At 38.6% G+C, this 19,647-nt stretch overlaps 1 protein-coding gene across 1 annotated transcript in view; it reads right to left on the bottom strand.

The window, feature by feature from the left end:
- MGAT4D (MGAT4 family member D) overlaps positions 1 to 19,647 on the bottom strand; it is a 109,140-nt gene that overhangs the window by 75,618 nt on the left and 13,875 nt on the right. Inside the window, exons 3-6 of the mRNA XM_036765003.1 lie at positions 13,725 to 13,856; positions 12,813 to 12,946; positions 4,035 to 4,081; positions 761 to 874 (exon numbers count right to left, since the gene is read on the bottom strand). Coding sequence (XP_036620898.1) covers positions 761 to 874; positions 4,035 to 4,081; positions 12,813 to 12,946; positions 13,725 to 13,856 — 427 coding nt within the window. The remainder of the gene's footprint in view (positions 1 to 760; positions 875 to 4,034; positions 4,082 to 12,812; positions 12,947 to 13,724; positions 13,857 to 19,647) is intronic.

Below are 19,647 nucleotides of genomic sequence, written 5' to 3'. Positions count from 1 at the left end.
GAAAAACTTCCTAACCATTAAGCCTAAGTAGAACCTCCTACCTACTCTCACCGCTGGTCTTAAATTTGAGGTTGAACAATAAATCACGTAAAGAGCATATTCTTGTTCAGGGGAAGAGTTGATGAAGTGGCCTCTGTGGCTCTCTCCAGCTTTGAGCTTCTAGGATTCTAAGATTCTGCAATCATTATGTCAAGCCGATAATAAGCATCCACTGTCTGACATACCATAGCCACTTCCAAACTAAAGTCAAACAGAACTGTAAGCTTCAGGAAGAAAGCCTGCCTAGTCTTGCTCTCAAGAAAAATACTCAGGGAAGGAACCAACATTTTAGCATTTTTATAATACTTCCTCTATGATATTCACAACAACAGGAACACAACCGCAAAGCCAAAAAACTCTTTTAATTTGTGAAAGCTCTTTTATACTTGTTGCCTCTGGTGATTCAACACCTTTATGAGGAAGGTATTTGTGTACTCGTTTGAAAGGTTAAATAAACTGTCTCAGAGACCTAAGTGACTTTCTTAAAGTAGCACAGCTAAGTGAGTGGCAGCCCTAGAAATAAAATGCAGGTTCCCTGATTCAGAGCCCCAAGACTTCCCCATTGGATCCAGGCTTTTCTTGGGAAGTTCATTAAATGTACCCAAATACCGACAACATTTGGAATATACTACTTGGATGCAGATTCTCAAACATTACGAATAAATTTTCACCAAATGAATCACTACCAATTTAAACACACTGTTGCCCAGATTTGTCATACCTCACTCTTTCTTCTGAGTCCCCAAAAGTTAACTTGATGTCTAAAAAAGATGGATAATAAAAGGCTGGTGGAGAAATCATCTCTAAGACTCCAGATTGTACTTTTTCAGGGAATCTGTAAACAGAAACAAATGGTAGATCGACAATGAATACTACATTTCCTGAAACAAACAAACAAAAAAACAAGGTCTCCTCCCTCAACACACACCATTTTCCTAATAAATAAGATTTCATTTTAATGTGCAGACCCTTTGACCCAGCAATACCATTTCTAGGGCAATATCCCAAAGAGATCATAGGGGGGAAAGAACCCATATGTACAAAAATATTTATAGCAGCTCTTTTTGTGATGGCAAAGAATTTGAAATCAAGGGGATGCCCATCAATTGGGGAACGGCTAAACAAATTGTGGCATATGAATATAATGGAATACTATTGTGCTATAAGAAATGAGGAGCAGATGGGACTTCATAAAAACCTGGAGAAACTTATATGATCTGATGATGAGTGAAGGGAACAGAACCAGGAGAACATTGTACACAACCACAGACACATTGCTTCTGTGATGACTTTGATAGACTTGGTTCTTGAAATAATGCAAGGTTCTAAGACACCTCCAAAAGACTAATGATGGAAAAGGCTATTCACATCCAGAGAAAGAATTACGGAGTCTGAATGCAGATTGAAGCAAACTATTTGCTCTCTCTTTTTTAAAATCTGATTTGATTTGATTTTTGGTTTTGTTTTATCTTTCTCATGGTTCATTTCATTGGCTATCATTCTTCTTTACAACTTGATTATTGGGAAAATAAGTTTAATGTGAAGGTGTATGTAGAATCTATATCAGATCACATACCATCTTGGGAGGGGAAGGAGGAAGAAAATTTGGAACTCAAAAACTTGTGGAACTCTTGAGTGTTGCAAACTAAAAACATTAATAATTAAATAATTAATTGCCTTTAAAATTAAAAAAAAAAAGACTAAAGAAAGCTACCAAATACTCTGTGTAAAGTTTGTGATGCTCCCTCCACTCTTTCGTCCTTCTGTCCTGGTGGTCTATAGCATACTTTCATGACAATATTATTTGGTTTTTTTTTTCTCTTCTTGATCTTCACTTAAATGTTTCCCACTACATTTCCTGTGGATTTTTATTTACCATTTATTATAGTGTTCAGAAAACTTATTAATACTGTTTAAATTAACTTTTTTATGATCAGGGATTATTCGAACCCAGAATGTCACCCTGACCTCAGTAACTCTCCAGGAAAGCTGGAGATAGCTACAAAGAATTTTGGGCTCCCCCAGGTCCTGGATCTACCCAAAACATTCTTGTTTTGGATCCCCACACCTAAATCATATTTTGGGTCAACCTAAACTTGTGTTTTGGTTTCTCTTCGTGTTTTTGCTCTACCCAAATTTTATTGGATGTTTAGATTTACTAATATTCAACTCAATCTACCTTACTTTCAAGTTGCCCTCTCAGCAAAATTGCCTAACTGCACGTGTGTGGTTTGTGTGCAGGTTCCCTGGTTCCCTTGTCCAAATCCTATATAATGTAAACCTTCCAGAGTCTGGAGAGGAAGCCATACCTCCTTTCCTGCTTGTTCTCCTATACCAAATGACTTAATAAATTTCTTTCTAAAACTTAAAAAAAGAGAAAGATTTTATTATAAGCTATGTAATCTGAGAATATAAATGACAGCTAATAAATAGGATAGCTATTAATATTAGAAAACAAATTTACTAATGAAGCATTTAGTTATAGGTTCCTTGGGATACTTAGAAAACATTAATGAAAAATTTTATCCATTATTTTCTTTTATTTCCTTTGTAATCAAAATTAACACCAGATATTTAATCTGATAGACCAGGTTTAGGTAATGAAAAAGATGAATTACAGATCCAAATGCAAGGAGAAAAATGTGACTTCACAGATATCTCTGAGATTTCATGGGATTCCTTGACTGCAATACCTTATTCATAAGAAACAAAACAGGTAAAGGACTGGGGGGAAAGGGAAGTGGCATGGGAGAGGGGAGAAATTCCATACTAAGATATACTCATGAGGAAATCCAGGAACCAGCCAGGGAAATCAGTGCAAAGAACATTTGGGTGAAAGAAGATAGATACAAGCAGGAAGAGTGAGACTGTCATCAGAATATGATAGACTCCACCCAGGCAGAAAGAGTAAACAGACAAATTTGGGAAATCACACATAAGCTTGACACCAGGTCATGATTTAGATGTGATGGGAGACTTTAAATATCTGGACATCTGTCAATTTCTTGCCTTTTTTTTTTTAACGATAATCTGTCTGACAATTATAACTTCAGAAAGTAGTAGGTTTCCCCTCACTGAAGGGCTTCAAGAAAAGGCAAGGTGATCATGTCTTGGGTATGTTAGAGAAGGGAATCTTCTCCTTGGTCTAAGTTGGACTAGATGGCCTCTTAGGTCTTCTCCAGCTCTGGTTCTGTAAGAGACTGGAGGTCAGCTAGCTCCCTCTCCCCTTCTGCTACTTTCTGCCTCTTGCTCTAGAATAGAAACCAAACAAATACCACCATTGCTTCTGGTACAAGCACGTCAAATGACTGCTCAATGCATTCGCCATCTCTATGACCAAAGTGATAGGTCTTAATTATAGATCTATGTATCACCTGTTTTAAGAGAACCTCCAGTAGCTCCTTATTGTCCCTATGATATAAGATACAAACTCCTCTGGCATTGAAAAAAAAACCCTTCACAATTTGGCTTCAGGCTACCTTTCCAAATTGATTTTAAATTACTCCCCTTCGCAGGCTTTTCATTCCAGACAAACTGGCCAACCTCCAGTAGTTTCTTTAATACAGTATACCAGTTCCCACCTCTATTCCTTTGTGTGGGCTGTCCCCCACACATTCCCCTCTTCACCTCCACCTCTTAGAAACCCTAACGTCCTTCAAGGCTCCATCAGATCAAGTGTCACCTTTCCCAGTCCTCCATCTCTCCCCCAGATACTTCTCAAATGCTCACATGAATAAATGGAAAGGGGTAAAAGCAGAGCTTCAGATGCAAGAAACCCTGCAAAGAAATGGACAGAACCACTCATCTACAAGGGACATCAACCCCTGCTCATGATCACACCACACAGCTCATTTTACCAATAGGCACCAAATCATTAGCAGAAATGTTTGAAAAAGCAAAAAGCAGTAAAAAGGTGAAGGGTAAGGAGGAGAGATGAAGATAAAATGGAAAAGTGATTCACTTTATAACATAGATTACTTGCATAGGATACTTACTTATATTTGACCATTTTTGCAAGATCATTAATATAAGTTTCGTCAACCTAACGAATAAGGAAACAAAAAGTTTGTCAAAATTAGAAGGGCTTCACTATTTCAGCAAGTCCATATTTTCACCAACTGCAAACAGAATGCAAGTATGAAAGGTTGATATATCTTCCATTTCTTGGAATTTTCACTTCTCAAAACCACAATTTTCAGATTTTCTATGGGCTTAAAACCTGCCATTTGAATGTAGCAGCCACTCCTTTCCTCCCCTTTTGTGGATATGTACAGCGTGGACTGAAAGCTGTGAAACTACATTTTAAAATAAACATTCCCAAACTTATGCACCTACATAAGTGCTGCTCCCACCACAAATACTTGTGGAAGCCCATATCTGTTCCCCAATTTTTGCTGCTGTTTCTCAAACCTTTTTGGACCTGATATTTCTTTTCAAAGGGCCTTTAAAGCCCTGTTTACCAATCATAAACAAATAAAGCTAACTTAAAAATAAACAAATGGATGAATGAATAGGATACATTTTTAAAAGTTAAATCTTGTGACTTTATGCTCATTTAGTCTCATTTTCAGGCCAAAATAGAATTCTGTGGCTTGACACTCACCTTAGCCAACAAGCCTGGTTCTGAATGATCTTGGGCTATTTTCAAAACTAAAATCTATCCTCCCAGAATACCAATTTACCATAAATGAGAATGGCATAATACCAGTAGTGCAATGTGGTAGTCAAAAAGGCTAAAGTAAGAGTGAGATGCCTTAACAAAGGTATAGTGTGTGACACTACCCAAAACGAGGGAAGTAGGTGATGACAGTCCTGGTCAGACCACAGTTGGGACTATTTTGTCTACACCACATCTGTGGAAGGCCACATTAATATCTGTGGAAGGAATTCTCCAATGCCTAACCTGAAGAAGAGACCACTTTAGGGGGTGAATATCAAAGAAATTATCTGATACTTGAAGGGCTGTCATATGCAAGACAGAGTAGACTTTTTTTACTTAGCCTTATAGATAAGTGAGAGGAGTACTGGAGAGGCACTAAAGGCAGACAGATTTCTGCTCAACATAAGGCAATGTGGTACACTAGAAAGCATACCACATTTGGAATCAGAACACTTGGGTTCAAATCCTACTACTATTTAATGCCTGTGTGACTCTGGGCAAGTTATTTAACCCCGCCAGGGTCTGCTTTCTTCAACTGTAAAATGAAGATAAATGACTAGTTGAGCCTAAGACTACTTCCCACTCTAATGAATCTATGACTAGAAAAGCAATTGAAAAGGTAGTAACCAAAAGATCATAAAAAGGGAAAAGGACCTACATGTGCAAAAATATTTCTGTCAGCCCTTTTCATGGTTGCAAAATATTGGAAATTGAGGGGATGACCATCAGTTGGGGAATGACTGAACAAGCTGTGGTATATGAATGTAATAGAATACTATTGTGCAATAAGAAATGATTAACAGGCGGATTTCAGAAAAACCTGGAAAGATGTATATGAACTGATGCAAAGTGAAATGAGCAGAACCAGGAAAACATTGTACACAGTATCGACCACACCATATGATGATCAACTACGAATGGCTCAGTTCTTTTCAGCAATACTACGATCCCAGTCAAGTACAAAGGACTCACAAATGAAAATGCTATCCATAACCAGATAAAGAACTAATGGACTCTGAATGCAGATCAAAACTTTTTCACCTACTTTAATCTTTCCTATTTTTTTTAAAAATGCTTTTTCTTTCACAACTGTGACTAATGTGGAAATATTTTTTACATGATAGCACATATATAAACTATATCAAACCATCTACCATTTTCAGAAGAGGGAGAAAAATTTGGAAATCAAAATCTTGTAAAAATTAATTCTAAAAATTTTATTGGCATGTAACTGGGGGAAAAAATAAAGTACTATTAAAAAAAAGTCGTGGCCTTTCTTCGATGCACATCTTCAAACCTCAGGTGGGCTAATTGTTGGGGATGTAAGGAATATTTTTAGCCAAGTATAGACTGGACTAAATGGCCTTTGAGGTCTCTTGCAACTCTGAAATGCTAGGATTGGATGAACATTTAAAAGAAAGTTAAGACACTGAAGGAAATACAAAAAAGCAGTTCCAAAGGGGTTTTAAGCAGGGACAGCATCTTTGAAATACACATGTGGACTCGAATAGTGGTGACCTAAAGGGGAGAGCATATATTTAAATATATAATGCCTGGCATGTTAATTTTTTAAAAGCAAAATATCATTATGGATACCACCACTTCATTTAATCATGAGAAAAAGTTTTCTGGCTATGTTGGTTTTCCTTGAATAACAATGAGTGAACAAATCAACCCTAGATGAGTCTCCTTTGCCTGGGGCTACTTAAAATTTAGGAATTTAGTTCAGGCTTAGCAGACCAGGGAACATACAGGTTAGAGATTACCACAAGAGACTTCCTGAGGGAGTCATTAAATGATTAATTTCAGCATGGAAAATTCAGTGGTTAGCCTGAATTTAAATGCGAGAATTTAAAGTGGTAGACAGGTACATAATTAGGATTCATGTCATCCCTCACCCAATTTAGAATAAGTTATTTTTATAATTGTAATTTCAATGCACAAAATGTTATTAACACGGCAAAAAAAGGAGAATCAGATCTGAGAATGAAAAAGAGGAAGCCAAATTCTACATTAAATATTTAATGTTCTGATAAAATTCAAATGACTACCATTAGTAAATAAACTAATCTATAGCAGCAATTGAAGTAGCGATACCAGGAGTGGCTGGGTTATTGCCACTTCAGGGCTTAAAGCTTTGCAAAGTACTGTACATACATTATTTCATGGTAGCAAAACAATAAAGTAAGCAAAGCAAAATGGGTGCAATAGGCATTATCATGCCCATCGTACAGAAGAAGAGACTGAGTTTAGAGAAGTTAAGTGACAGTCCTGAAGGCCACCGAGACTTCTACACCTACACCAAGGACCCCTTTAGGAATAATAATAGATGACATCTGCATAACATTTTGTAGCTACAAAGCTCTTTACATAGTCTTTTTTGATCCTTCCAGCAATCGCAAGAGGCAGATATTATTACACCCATTATACAGATGAGGTAACAAAGAGGATCAGAGATTTTAAGTGACTTATCCAAAGTAAATGATTCAAATCCAGAACTTCTGGCACTAGGTCCAATCTCAATCCACAACTACATAGGTCTTTTTTTATAGTATAGTCTGACCATAAACCATTAATCCCCTTATAAGTTAACCATTGTTTCTAAGGAAAATGGTCCAAAACACAGCATTAATACAAAACCACTTGTGGTTGGTGCCCTGCCAGTCACCACAAAACAACACAAGCAGGGACTGAGTTAGGCCTGTGATTCCCACCACAGGCTCTTTTATTTGCCAGACAGGTATGGGATTTACCAGCTCAGGTATGAACTATGGACAACTTACTAGACACAGATATTTGAATTGGGAGGCACAAAGACCCAGGCAAGAATTGTGAGGGACAAAACAGAGTGCTGAAGGTTCTCCCCTCAAAAAAAAAAAAAAGACACTCTGAAGTATCTATAGTTCTGAAGAGTCATCATAAGATCATCTATTTCATAGACCTTAATTTCATCATCTTTTCAAGGTTAGGGGCCATGTCATCTTTCACTACCCTAAATTCATTTATCAAATACCTACTGAGTATAGATCACTCTGCTAAAATCAGAAGACACAAAGTTTAAAGATATGGTTCCCGCCTTCATGAAGCTTACCATCCAGTATTGAACTATAAGACACTATAATACCCAATGTTCCATGATGAATACAGTAGAACATCCTAATATAAAATATTACGTGAGGTCTGATGAGAAAACACAGTACTGCCAGAATAGGGCACAAAAGTGGGAGGGACACTCGAATAAGGAAAGGTTTCCTGGAGGACTTGGTATGTCAATTGCCCTTTAAAATGACAGGAAGGAATTTAACAGGGAAAGAGAGGAAGTAAGAACATTGAAGGAATAAAGAACAGCCTGAATAGCCAGGTGGCGCCATGGTGCACAGAGCGCTGGGCCTGGAGTCAAGACTCCTCTTCCTGAGTTCAAATCCAGCCTCTGACACTTACTAGCTTTGTGACCCTGGTCAAGTGACTTAACCTTGTTTGCCTCAGTTTCCTCTTCTGTAAATGAGCTGGAGAAGGAAACAGCCAGTATCTTTGCCAAGAAAGTCCCAAATGAGGTCACAGCGTCAGGACTGAACCACAATAATGACTAAGGGCATGGAACTGGAAGAAGAGGGAATTTATTCAGGATACTGGAGGAGACTAACTTGTTGATAGAGTAGATGGAGGGGAATAATGTGAAGGAAGGGATCTAGGGTGGTGAGTGGAAGGCTAGGTTAGGCTATTTGGCCATGAAAAGCCAGATTAAGTGAGAAGATTCAGGGTGGGGCTCAAGGGGGTTCCCACAGTCTAAACCCCAACTATACTGAATGCTAATATTGGTTCTCTATGATACTGGCTAAGTGACACAACTCTTCTTTACCACAGCTTCCCAGAAAAAGAAAAACTTGTCATATTCAGAAAGTGACAATTCAGCAAAATACCTTCAACATTGAAATACAGTGATTAAAGCATAACAGTACTCTGAAAAATAAAGGATAAGGTGAAAAGCTGCTCAAAAGTTGATGCTGGGGTGGTTAGGTGGCGCAGTGAGTAGAGCACTGGCCCTGGAGTCAGGAGGACCTGAGTTCAAATCTGGCGTCAGACACGTGACACACTTATTAGCTGTGTGACCTTGGGCAAGTCACTTAACCCCAATTGCCTTGCCATCCCCCCTCCAAAATTAAAAAGTGGAATAAAAAAATAAAAAAAGTTGATGCTTCCAACTTGTTGATCTTAATAAAGTCTCACAAGAGTTTATGATGAAAAAAGAAAAAATTCACAGTCCTGGCACTATAACTGTATATGATACAGTGCTCTTAAGAGGTTGTGAGAAATTAATAAAAGTTAGGTTTCCACAGTGAGCTAATTAAGTTCCACAGAATAATTAATGAAGTGTCAGCTTGAACAAAGAAGGAGTAAAAATTAACCAGGATGAGGGTCCCCAGCCAAACAGAATAAAGTTTGTGGTTTTGTAGAAAACACAGATTCAGGATGTTAGGAAAACTGATTTAAACCGGGCAGATAACTGTCAGGGTTGAAGAGAAAACTGGGTCAAATGGCTACCATGCATGCTTAATTGGCTAACTGAATATTACCTTACACACCCAGAGGGAGGAGTTTTCCGCCATTTTTGAACATGGGACATATGTTGAGGTGGGGGGAACATACCAAGGAGTTACATATGGGGGGACGGAGGTGGGCGGTATAGGGAAGATTGTAACCCAGAAGGGGAAAGACCAATCATTTCTCTGAAGGGAGGTACTGAGCTGATGGTACATCAATCTGTGTCAGTCTAATAGAATAAAGCTGGTCTCACTCCTGTATTCTCCACTCCCTCTTCCAAAGGGCAGAGTCAGTTCCTCACCAGGAAAGTTTACCAATTCCTTTGGATTCCTCAATAATAATAAATTGCCCTTGATACCTGAATTTCAGTGTCAAGCAAATTTCCAACGAGGTCAATTCACATGCAGGAAAAACAGCATACTGCATTACAACACCCTCTGGCTACCCCTCAGTTGTCTTGGAGATAGAGAAGGCTACCCCTGAATTCTCAATTGCCTTTGCAAGAACTGTCATTGTCCAAGAAAAGGTTCTGGCAGAATCTATATCATTCTAGCAACAGAGTAAAGTAAAATAAGGACACTTAGGGACCTGTTTCATAATAGTTATTATATTAAAGATTTTATGTGAGAAGCATGTCTTACATAGGAATATGGAATAGGAACTGTCTTTGGAGCCTGAGAGAAGGGGCTCAAATCCTAGCTCAAATACAGTCTCTGAGATGTTGGATAAGTCATCTAATCTTCTGGGCTTTAGTCTTCCTCACAGTAAAAGGAGGACTAGTTAATCTCTAAAGTTCCTTCCAGATAAAAATTCAAAAGAAAAAGACACTCTAGGCACAGAGAAGAGCATGAGCCATGGGTGGCCCTCTCAGCCCTGCATTAACTCCACCTTCATGGCCTCCTCCTCTGATAGGTAAGTTCCTTCCTCCTAGAACCCTCCATTTGCGGAAGTAGCCACACCAATAAAGCTCAATTCAAACCTGGCTCAGCCCTTGAATCTCCAGACTATTCTTTGGATCCCCGCTCCCCCCCTTGTGTGTTCCCAGCACCTAGCTAAGTCTTGGACAATGAGCAGCACTTGGTGGTTAATAAATGCTTTATCAAAAAATAAAATAAAATAAATGCTTTATGTATATCTTTTAGCCAACCCAGCTCCTTCTCCTGAGTTCGATTCCCAAATCACCAACTTCTTGGACATTTTAAACTGTATGTCAAATAGCATCTCAAACCCAATATACACAAACTAGACTCATCATCTTTTCCTGAAAACCTACCCTTCTTCAGAATTTCCCCGTTTTTGTCAAAAGCACCAAACATGATGCTGGTCATGAAGGTTTGCCACCTTAGAACAATCCTCAACTCTTCATTACCCTTCATCTTACACATCCAATCATTTGCCAAGTCTTGTCAATTCTATTTCTACACCACTTGTCACATTTTCCAATAAGACAGCCACCATGCTAGATCAGGTACTCATCACATCTCACCTGGACAAATGCAACAGCTTTCCAATTAGGAACTTATTGGGGACTAATGAAGTCCCCTGCCTCAAGCCTTTCCCCTCTCAAATCCAACATCCGCACAGTTGCCAAAATGATTTTCCCGAAGCACAGCTCTGACCACTGTACTCCCTCATTTAATAAGCATCAGTTGCTCCTTACTACCCCTAGTATCAAAGCTCTTTGCACCCTGCATCTGACCTGTCTTTCCAGGCTTATTATATACATCACTCCCCTTCATGCACGCTATACAGTTCCGTCAAACTAGCCTTCTTGCTCTTTTTTATATAGAATGTCCTTTCTGGGGGCAGCAAGGTGGTGCAGTGAGTAGAGCACCAGCCCTGGAGTCAGGAGGACCTGAGTTCAAATCCAGCCTCAAACACTTGACACATGTACTAGCAGTGTGACCTTTGGGCAAGTCACTTAACGCCAACTGCCCTACCAAAAAACCAAAAAAAAAAAACCCAACCAAAAACCAGAATGTCCTTTCTGCTTTTACTATACATTTCAGTAGCTGTCCCCCATCTCTGGAATGTGCTACACCTCCTCACTCCTACTTCTGAGAATCCCGAAGCTCCTTCCAAACAAAGCAGAGGCAACACCACCTACATGAAATGACCTTGTACTTATTTTGTATGTACTGATATGGGACCATATGCATTCCCAGAGCTGGATGGACATTCTATGAGGCCATGAATCATTTTGGCCTTGACTTTGTATCTCCTGCACCTAGTAGAGTGCTTAGAACATAGCAGAGGCTCAATAAGGGCTTGCTGAGTGACTGAAAAGCACCAGCTTGAGTCCCACATTACAACAGGAGGGACTTGTGAATGTTCACTGCTAAGAGGAATCCTGTTATTAAAGCTGATCCACAAAGGTACACATGGATAAAATAGCCAGAAGATACCTGAGACATCTTTCCAGGGACTATGAAATTCTGGCTGGGAGCATGGGTGATGTTTTTATTTTGCCTTCCCGTTGAAGGTCAGACCACTGAAAGAACAGAGAGTATGGGACATGAACGGCTGACTCTCCACTACCATGTCTTATGTATCAGAACAATGGGCTCCTGGCAAGAGATGGGCCATGTCAGGCAAAAGCAGGCAACACATTTGGCAAGAGGTTTGTGACCTTACCAAGAGTGTTTTAAGCTGAAGTTTAGGGGCAGAAAGAAAAATGCCTGAATAAAGCTATACAACTGTATACTATAAACAAGGGGCACACCATAGAAAGAACAATGATGATGTAAAAAAGTGTCAATAGTTTCCTCAGAAAAGATAATAGGGAAGAGGATCTGGAGCAGTAGTTATGGCCTCATGTCTATTTATCAATTCAGAGTAGAATTAATAAAACAAGCTTCAAATTATAACACATTAAGGCAACTACCTACCTTTCCATGTATCATACGTGTGTGCGCACACACATCCATGTGTGTATGTATGTGTGCACATATAAACATACACAGATACACATACATACACATTTCTTGTCTCCTTCACAAGAATGTAATGAGCTCCTTGAGGGCAGGGGCAGCTGTCACTTTGCCTTTATATTCCAGGTCCTAGCAAGGTGTCTGGCACACAGTAATCACTTAAGAAATGTTTCCTGATTGATTAGTTGTCTGAATGATTTGTGGGAGGTGAGCAGAAGGACCTCTAAGATACCTATGTAAAGTATTTTCATTGCCAGAGGGAGAGTAGGAAACTAATACAACCCTACTAACAAACTAAAGGAAAGGAAGAGGGAATTTGCTTATTATTGGTGTATTCATTTGCAAACATATTTCCTATACAAATAAGTCAACTGGCAGATTGGAATATTTGTTTTTGAGCTAAAATTCCTCAAGAAGTAACATGGTATATTTTTACCTACAATATACTTACAACTTGTTAGTTTGCAACTTATCACATGTGAGAATCTGCCAATAAGTGCCTCCCTCAAGTCAGGCTTCCTAAGACTAGTTCTGATGGAGAACTAGGGGATGAAATCTTAGTAAACCCTGACCAAAACATTTGTTTTGGGGTGTGAGGATGTGTTTTATCTTTCATCAAAGGGCCACTTTTTCATACTCACCTCAGCTACAAAGATAACCACGAGACAATCTTCTTCTTCTAATCTGGACATTTGGAAGAAGAGAGAAGTCAGCGTACGTATCAGGTAACTTTCTTTCTCTCTTTTTATGGTGGGAACACCCATCACCACAGAGACTGCAGACACAAGAGGATAGAGCCATATCATTTCAAGTAATAGAGAAACTTTTGTTTTAACAACAAGACTTTTCTTTTGATGTGACAAAATAATGTATGAAATATATTTGTTATAACCATATTAGTAAATGGGAAAGGACTCATTTTGTGTCATATTATGTCAGCAACTTAAACCATTCCTACCCCTCATCTCTGGAAAAAAGAGGGCTTGGGGACTATTTCGTACATTTATTTATGCCTATCAGGAAGTCATATTTTTCATATACAGTTTGCAGTATTTAGTCCCAGGCCTTCTTTTATTAGAATTATAGCTGGAAGGGAATTTGAACCCTGATCCTCTGACTCCAGAGCCAGGGTTCTTTCTGCTGCTCCAAGGGAGCTACCCTTTATTGAGCGATCATCTTCCTATTACATAACAGGCTGGCACTCAAAGTGAGACAATGATCAATTACACAATCTCTGAGTTAAAAAAAAGACCCTCAGAGACCATCTAGTCCAACGGTGGAGAACCTGCTTCCTCTAGGCTACGGGTTCCCTACCCCTGATCTTACCCAACCTGCATCTCAAAAAGACTCACCCCCCTCTACAATATCCTAGATAAGCAGCCATCTGCCCATTGCCTGAAGGCTTCCGCTGACACTACCCTGCAGAGGTTTGTTACTGAATGAATTAAGTTATCTCCAAGTAGCCTTGCAGTAGCCTACACCAGGCTCTCTCTTGATCCCCTTAGCTTTAACACAGATGCAATTTACTTCACTAATTAAAGTTTATGCCTCACCTCCTGTTCTATTTTTCCCAAAGATAATATTTGGGTAAATATTGTTTTCATGAGCCCTTAGATGAGGCAGATGATAATACAGGCTGCTAAACTTCATGCTGGAAAATCCAAGAGTTTTCAAATTCATATCACCTGCAAGAAGAGACAAGCGTGTCAAATCAACTATTCAAATCACCTTATCCTTTATCAGAATTTTGGAAAATCACGTTTTACAACTGCAATGGTATGTCAAGTTGAAATAGCTCAGCATCACAGAACCTACTGGCTTGTTACAGCATCTTAAAGATTTGCTATTGCATTTTCCTCTTATATTACAGCGCAGACTTTTTGGAATAGATGAAAATATTGTATTGGTTCAAACACAAAACACACATTTTCTCGAATCTGGCTTATCTAAAAGCTGAGTGCTATAATAATGTGTTATTTTCCAGACAATCACACGCATACACATATGTGCATACATATGTATATGTATTCATGTATAAATATATTTTTCCTTTTTCATTTCTTTACATTAGTACATATTTATGGAAAAAATAAGCATTTCTATAACAGTGCAATAAAAAGGTGATTGGATATGAAGCTGCAAATCTAAGTACAACTTGCTATTTCTTTCAAATCATTTACAACAAATTTATCATGTGAATTTTTTTCTATCCAACCCCACCCTAGTGATGGTTATACACACACACACACACACACACACACACACACGTGTAAAATTATTCTATACATACTTCTATTTATCAATTCTTTCTCTGAATGCAGATAGTATCTTCATACATCCTTTACAGTTAATTTGGGTATTTATAATAATCAAAATAACTTATTCGCTATATTTTTATAACATTATATGAGTATAACATCTATGATATAATAACTTATTCATTATATATTTTTCTTTCAAAGATATCTTGGATGAGGTGTATTATTTGTATTAGTATGATATAGAATATAATATGATACAGAAATAAAACATTCATGGGACCGTAGATCTAGACCTAAAAGGAACCTAAGAGACCAGAGTCTAACTCTCTCATTCGGAGGGAGATAAGAAAAATTAAGGTCTAGAAAAAGTTAACTGTCTTGCCCAGAGTCACACAGCTAGCAAGTCTGAAGCAGAATTTGAACTTAGGTCTCCCTGAATCTAAGCCCAGCTTTCTATTCACTGTGTCACCTTTAGAAGCAAATACAATACAGTACGTGTAATCATGATATTATACAACCTCAAAACAACGTGACCTATCCATAACTTTAAAACATTTATTCATCCAATTAACATTTATTAAGCACCTACTATTATACTGGGCCCTGGGGATAAGAGCTAATCCTTGCCCTCAAGAAGCTTACAATCTAGTAGAATATTTAACCTAGAATTCCCCTAAATTGTGGCAGTACTGACCTCACCAGGCTCTAGGTTTCTATTGTAGCACCCTTCATCATCTAGTCTGGGGTGCCAGGGGGCCACAAAACAAGATCGTACATCACAAATTGGCAGAGCCAAATGCTGTCAGCGTATCCCAAAATATCGTTGCTGGTCTTGAAGCATATTTTCCCTACTTTAGCCACTTGACTATGTATTTTGTTTTACCTCTCATTAGCACTTAAAGTTTATGTTACATGAATCTGCACTTACAAACAAGTTGCTTATTAGTGATAAGTGTGTGTATTAGCCCCCATTTATTAAGTAGGTACTGGGTACCAGGCACTATGATAGGCACTTGAGAGACAAATAAAACATGTTACATCTGGAGAGAAAAGCATTAGGTAATAGATTCTTACTGAAATTAGACTATCTTAATTTTTTATCCTAAATTTCCCAAGAGAATTCAATTACAAGTTGAGGATCCTAAGTTGGAAAGAGTACTGGTTTTGCAGTCAGAGGAGGTGAAATTCAAATCCAATTTGTCACATATCTGTGTGTTCTGAAACAGTCACTTAACCTTCCTGGGCCTCAGTTTTCTCAGACATAAAATGATAGTCTCTGGGATCTTTCTAGTTCTAAATCTATGATTCTCCGTACTACCCACCCCAGAAGTTGCTGATAACACCACCTAGCATGGGCAACTGTTTGCTGTCAAAAGCATTTGAGTCTTTAGAACTGGGTTCTTAATCTTTATTGTGTTATGGACGCTTCTGGCATTTTGGTGAAGCCTCTGAACCCTTTCTCAGAATAACTTCTGAACAAAAAACTTAAATGGAGGGAAATGCTAAAATTTAGTTAGAGGTTAATAAAAGCAAGTATGTAATTTTGTTTTCTCATACACATTTATGGATCCTTTGAAATCTATCCACACATCCATGGGCACCATGTTAAGAACTCTTGTTCTAAGGAATGTAAAATAATGCAAATTGATATAATGTCTTAAAGAAAATGGTAAGGCATTTTCCTCATGACATTGTTGTAAGGTGTAAATAACAGCACAACCCATTTTACAGATGAGGAAAAAACTTAACTGTCTTATCCAGAATCACAGAACTAGATGGCAGAACTAGGAGTAAGATCTCCTTTCTCCAAATCCACCGTTTTTCCCAATATTCTGAGCTGCCTCTAAAATAGAACTGAAAAGTCAGTGCTGAAGAAAGACAGAGTTTATTTGGAGCTGAAGAAGAAAAGTTCCCAAGATAAAAGTTTTTCCCACATTAAGAACTGAACACCTCAAATTGTATGCCATAAGCATAAAGAATCAGCACAAATGAAATAAATAAGTGTATGTGGCAGACAGATAACAAACAGATAAATAGGTGGAGAGAGAGAGAGAGAGAGAGAGAGATGTGAGATGCGGGTGGGTGGACGGATGGATGGATGGATGGGTGGGTGGGTGGATGGATGGATGGATGGGGCCCTATTGGCAACGTTAGTTAGTGGGCCCCCAGATTTCTTGCCTCACCTAGGCTAATTGTCCTTATTCACCAGTATGTGACAAAGTTTCCTGAAATCTAGGATCAAAGGAGACAGCACTTGACAGTTCCTGCAGCTCATATATCTATCAATTAGAAAAGCTAGAGGGTTTACTATAATGGAGTTATGACCGAACCCAAAATAAAAGCTTCTAAAATTAATAGAACAGAGCACCCAATTCAATGATTTTTTTGTCATTTAATACCTTATATTCCTTTTGCATCTGTTCTGTATGTATTTATTCATGTTCATGTTCCCTGAAAGAATTCATAAAACATAAGTTGTTCATCGAGGGCAGACTGTTTCATATTTGCTTCTAAGTCTCCATGTATAGCATACTGACCAGGGCATAATAAGCTCTATCCATGTATCAATTTAGCTGTATAAATAGCAAAGGTTCATTGTCTTATTGTGTCTATCATGTATCCCACACTAAAGTCTTCCTCTGATGTCTCATGATGTGGCAGTGAACCTGAATCCTTCAAGGCTCTGCCAACGGAGCTGAAGCTTTGACAGATGCTATAAGAAAGAGGTGAAGTACCAGGTTGATGATGGACTATGTCTAAGAGCCAGTCTAGCTAGGAGTGACTGCAAAGTGAAACCAGAATGACCAGAGTGGATTAAAGGGAGCATAAAGTGAAAAAAAAAATAGCCACAGCAATTCTCAAAGGCTGTCTACACAAACTTGTAGAGGATTGTAAGTGGGGTTAGGGCAGACAGTACCTGTGGTGACAAAATCAGTGATGCTTAAAGTGCTGGAGAAAGTATTGTATGAGGGCTAGGAGAGATAGATGAGGAAAGGATAGCCCCTGCTTTCAAGAAGTTTTGGGGCAGGGTGTCAGAGGGAGAGGGTGTTAGAATAATGTAATGATGTGTCATATGAGAAACAAAAAGCAAAAGAATGTAAGGTCCTTGAGGACAGGGATTTTTGTCTTTGCCTCTTGGGTGTCTAATAGGTGGTAATCCCTTAAAAATGCTTTTTAAGTAAAACAGAAACTGCACCTAGAAGATGCTAATGATCCCTCCTAAATTCAAGTTTTTCCTCAAGTTCCTTTTATAATTGATTGTGTTTATGATTCATGAAAGAGATGGGAATCTTTTCAGGAGAAGGTTAAGGGTATGACCCTCGTTTTCGTCACCCAGATTCACAACTTCACTCTCCCTCGCCCTCCACATTCCTTCAGTTGCCAAATCTAATTGGCCCTACCTCCAAACATGTCTCACTTCTGTCCCTTTTTCTTACCCACACAGCCAGCCACCACCCTCGTCCAAGCCCTCATTACTCCTCACTTGGGCTATTGCAACGATCTCTTAATTCTGCTGTAGTATCCCTCCTCTACTCTCTCCTCACTCTAATCTATCTTCCACATGGCTGATTGACATTCCCAAAACACAGGGACAACCCCCTGCTCAAGAAACTTTGGTGACTATTATTTATGAAATAAATAGCCTGGCTATTTATTAGCCTGGCACTTAAGGTTCTCTCCCCTTGCTGACTCCAAAAAACCTTTTAGGTTTTCTTTTACACTGTGTCTCTTCACACATGCCACACACACCTCAGCCAAATTGCAGCTGTCTCCTTATCTCCTCCTGCAGTCTCCTGTTTTGGTGTAGGCCATCCCACTTTGCCTGGAAGGCACTCCCTTCCTTCCACATCTTGAACTACTATCCTTCACTTTCCTTAAGGCCCACTTGGGGTACTCACTACTCTCAGAGAGCTTTAATCTGAATGAGTAGGGAATCACCTCTACAGATCTACATGCATTTTGGTTTTTTTTCCATTTGCCAAATGAAAATAATCCTTTCTCCTCCCCTCACACACCTGGCCTATTGACAAAACACTTTGAACAAGAGAAAGTAAAAAGGATCTCCACCTATCTGAAGACACATTTGAAAAAGTGGAAATAGTGAGGGGAAAAAATACCTATCAAAGAGATTGGAGAGAAGCTACAGATTTCCTAGAATTTACTAGAGAGACTCTTAAATTAAATGGCCAATGAGCCAGTGATATTTGGGACTGTAGGTAGCAAGAAGGGGCAAAATAAAATTGGTTAGCTCAATTTTCACTTCATACATCCTTCTTTAATGTGCAATTTCTAATTTCCTTATGACTCTGAAAACCAGAACGTCTAAGTGACTCTAATAAAGAATTCTAGCTATTATACTACCCAGACATCATCTTTGACCTCACGTTTCCATGACTCCAATATAAAGATAATAACATGTTCTGTTTAAGGAAGTTTTAATGAAATCCTTATTCCACTAATGAGAATTTAATTAATGATTTTTCATGTTAAAAGTGTGTCCCTTAGTAAAGATGTGCACAAGCATAAAAAAAGAAAAGCTGATGTTTTTAAAGGTAAACTGACTTGTTTAAGCCCCTGATATTTCTAGTGGAATATAAAGCAGAGTTTTACAAAGGGCTCCCAATTACACTAAAAAATGCTGTCCCCCTCCAGAAAGGAAAGCATGGCTTTTTCACCTACAAGCAAGCTGATGTTCAGTTTTGGTAGCACAAAAGAATGAGAGAACAAACAAAAGACATTGCAACACTGAACATACAAAACATATCTCAAAGGATTCATGCAATCCCTGTGCAAACAATGGAATTATAATCTGAAAATAAAGAGTGAGTTTATGAAAGAGGAAAGGGAGTGAAAGTGGAGGTATGTCAATGAGATCTGGCTCGGAGAAATATCAAATGAGGTATTGGGATGAGATCCTGGATTCAGAGCTGGAAGAGACTCAGAGCATCACTGAATAATTTTGCAGATGAGGAAACTGAGACCCAGAGGTTAAGTGACTTGCCCAGGGTGACACAGGTTAAAAAATATCTGCAGCAGGATTTGAGCCCAGGTCTTTCTGATTCTAAATCCAATATTTCATCCACTATACCATGCTACCTTGGCACCCCAAGAAGTAGATTAAAAAATCAGTTAAATCATTTGCCTCCTTTGCCTTAACATCTCTCCCTTGGGTGGGCTGATGTTTCACACTTGTCTTCCTTCTTTTCTGATTCTG

This window comes from Trichosurus vulpecula, chromosome 6, assembly GCF_011100635.1.
Source record: "Trichosurus vulpecula isolate mTriVul1 chromosome 6, mTriVul1.pri, whole genome shotgun sequence".
Taxonomy (NCBI): domain Eukaryota; kingdom Metazoa; phylum Chordata; class Mammalia; order Diprotodontia; family Phalangeridae; genus Trichosurus; species Trichosurus vulpecula.
This window is presented reverse-complemented; position numbering and strand designations above follow the sequence as displayed.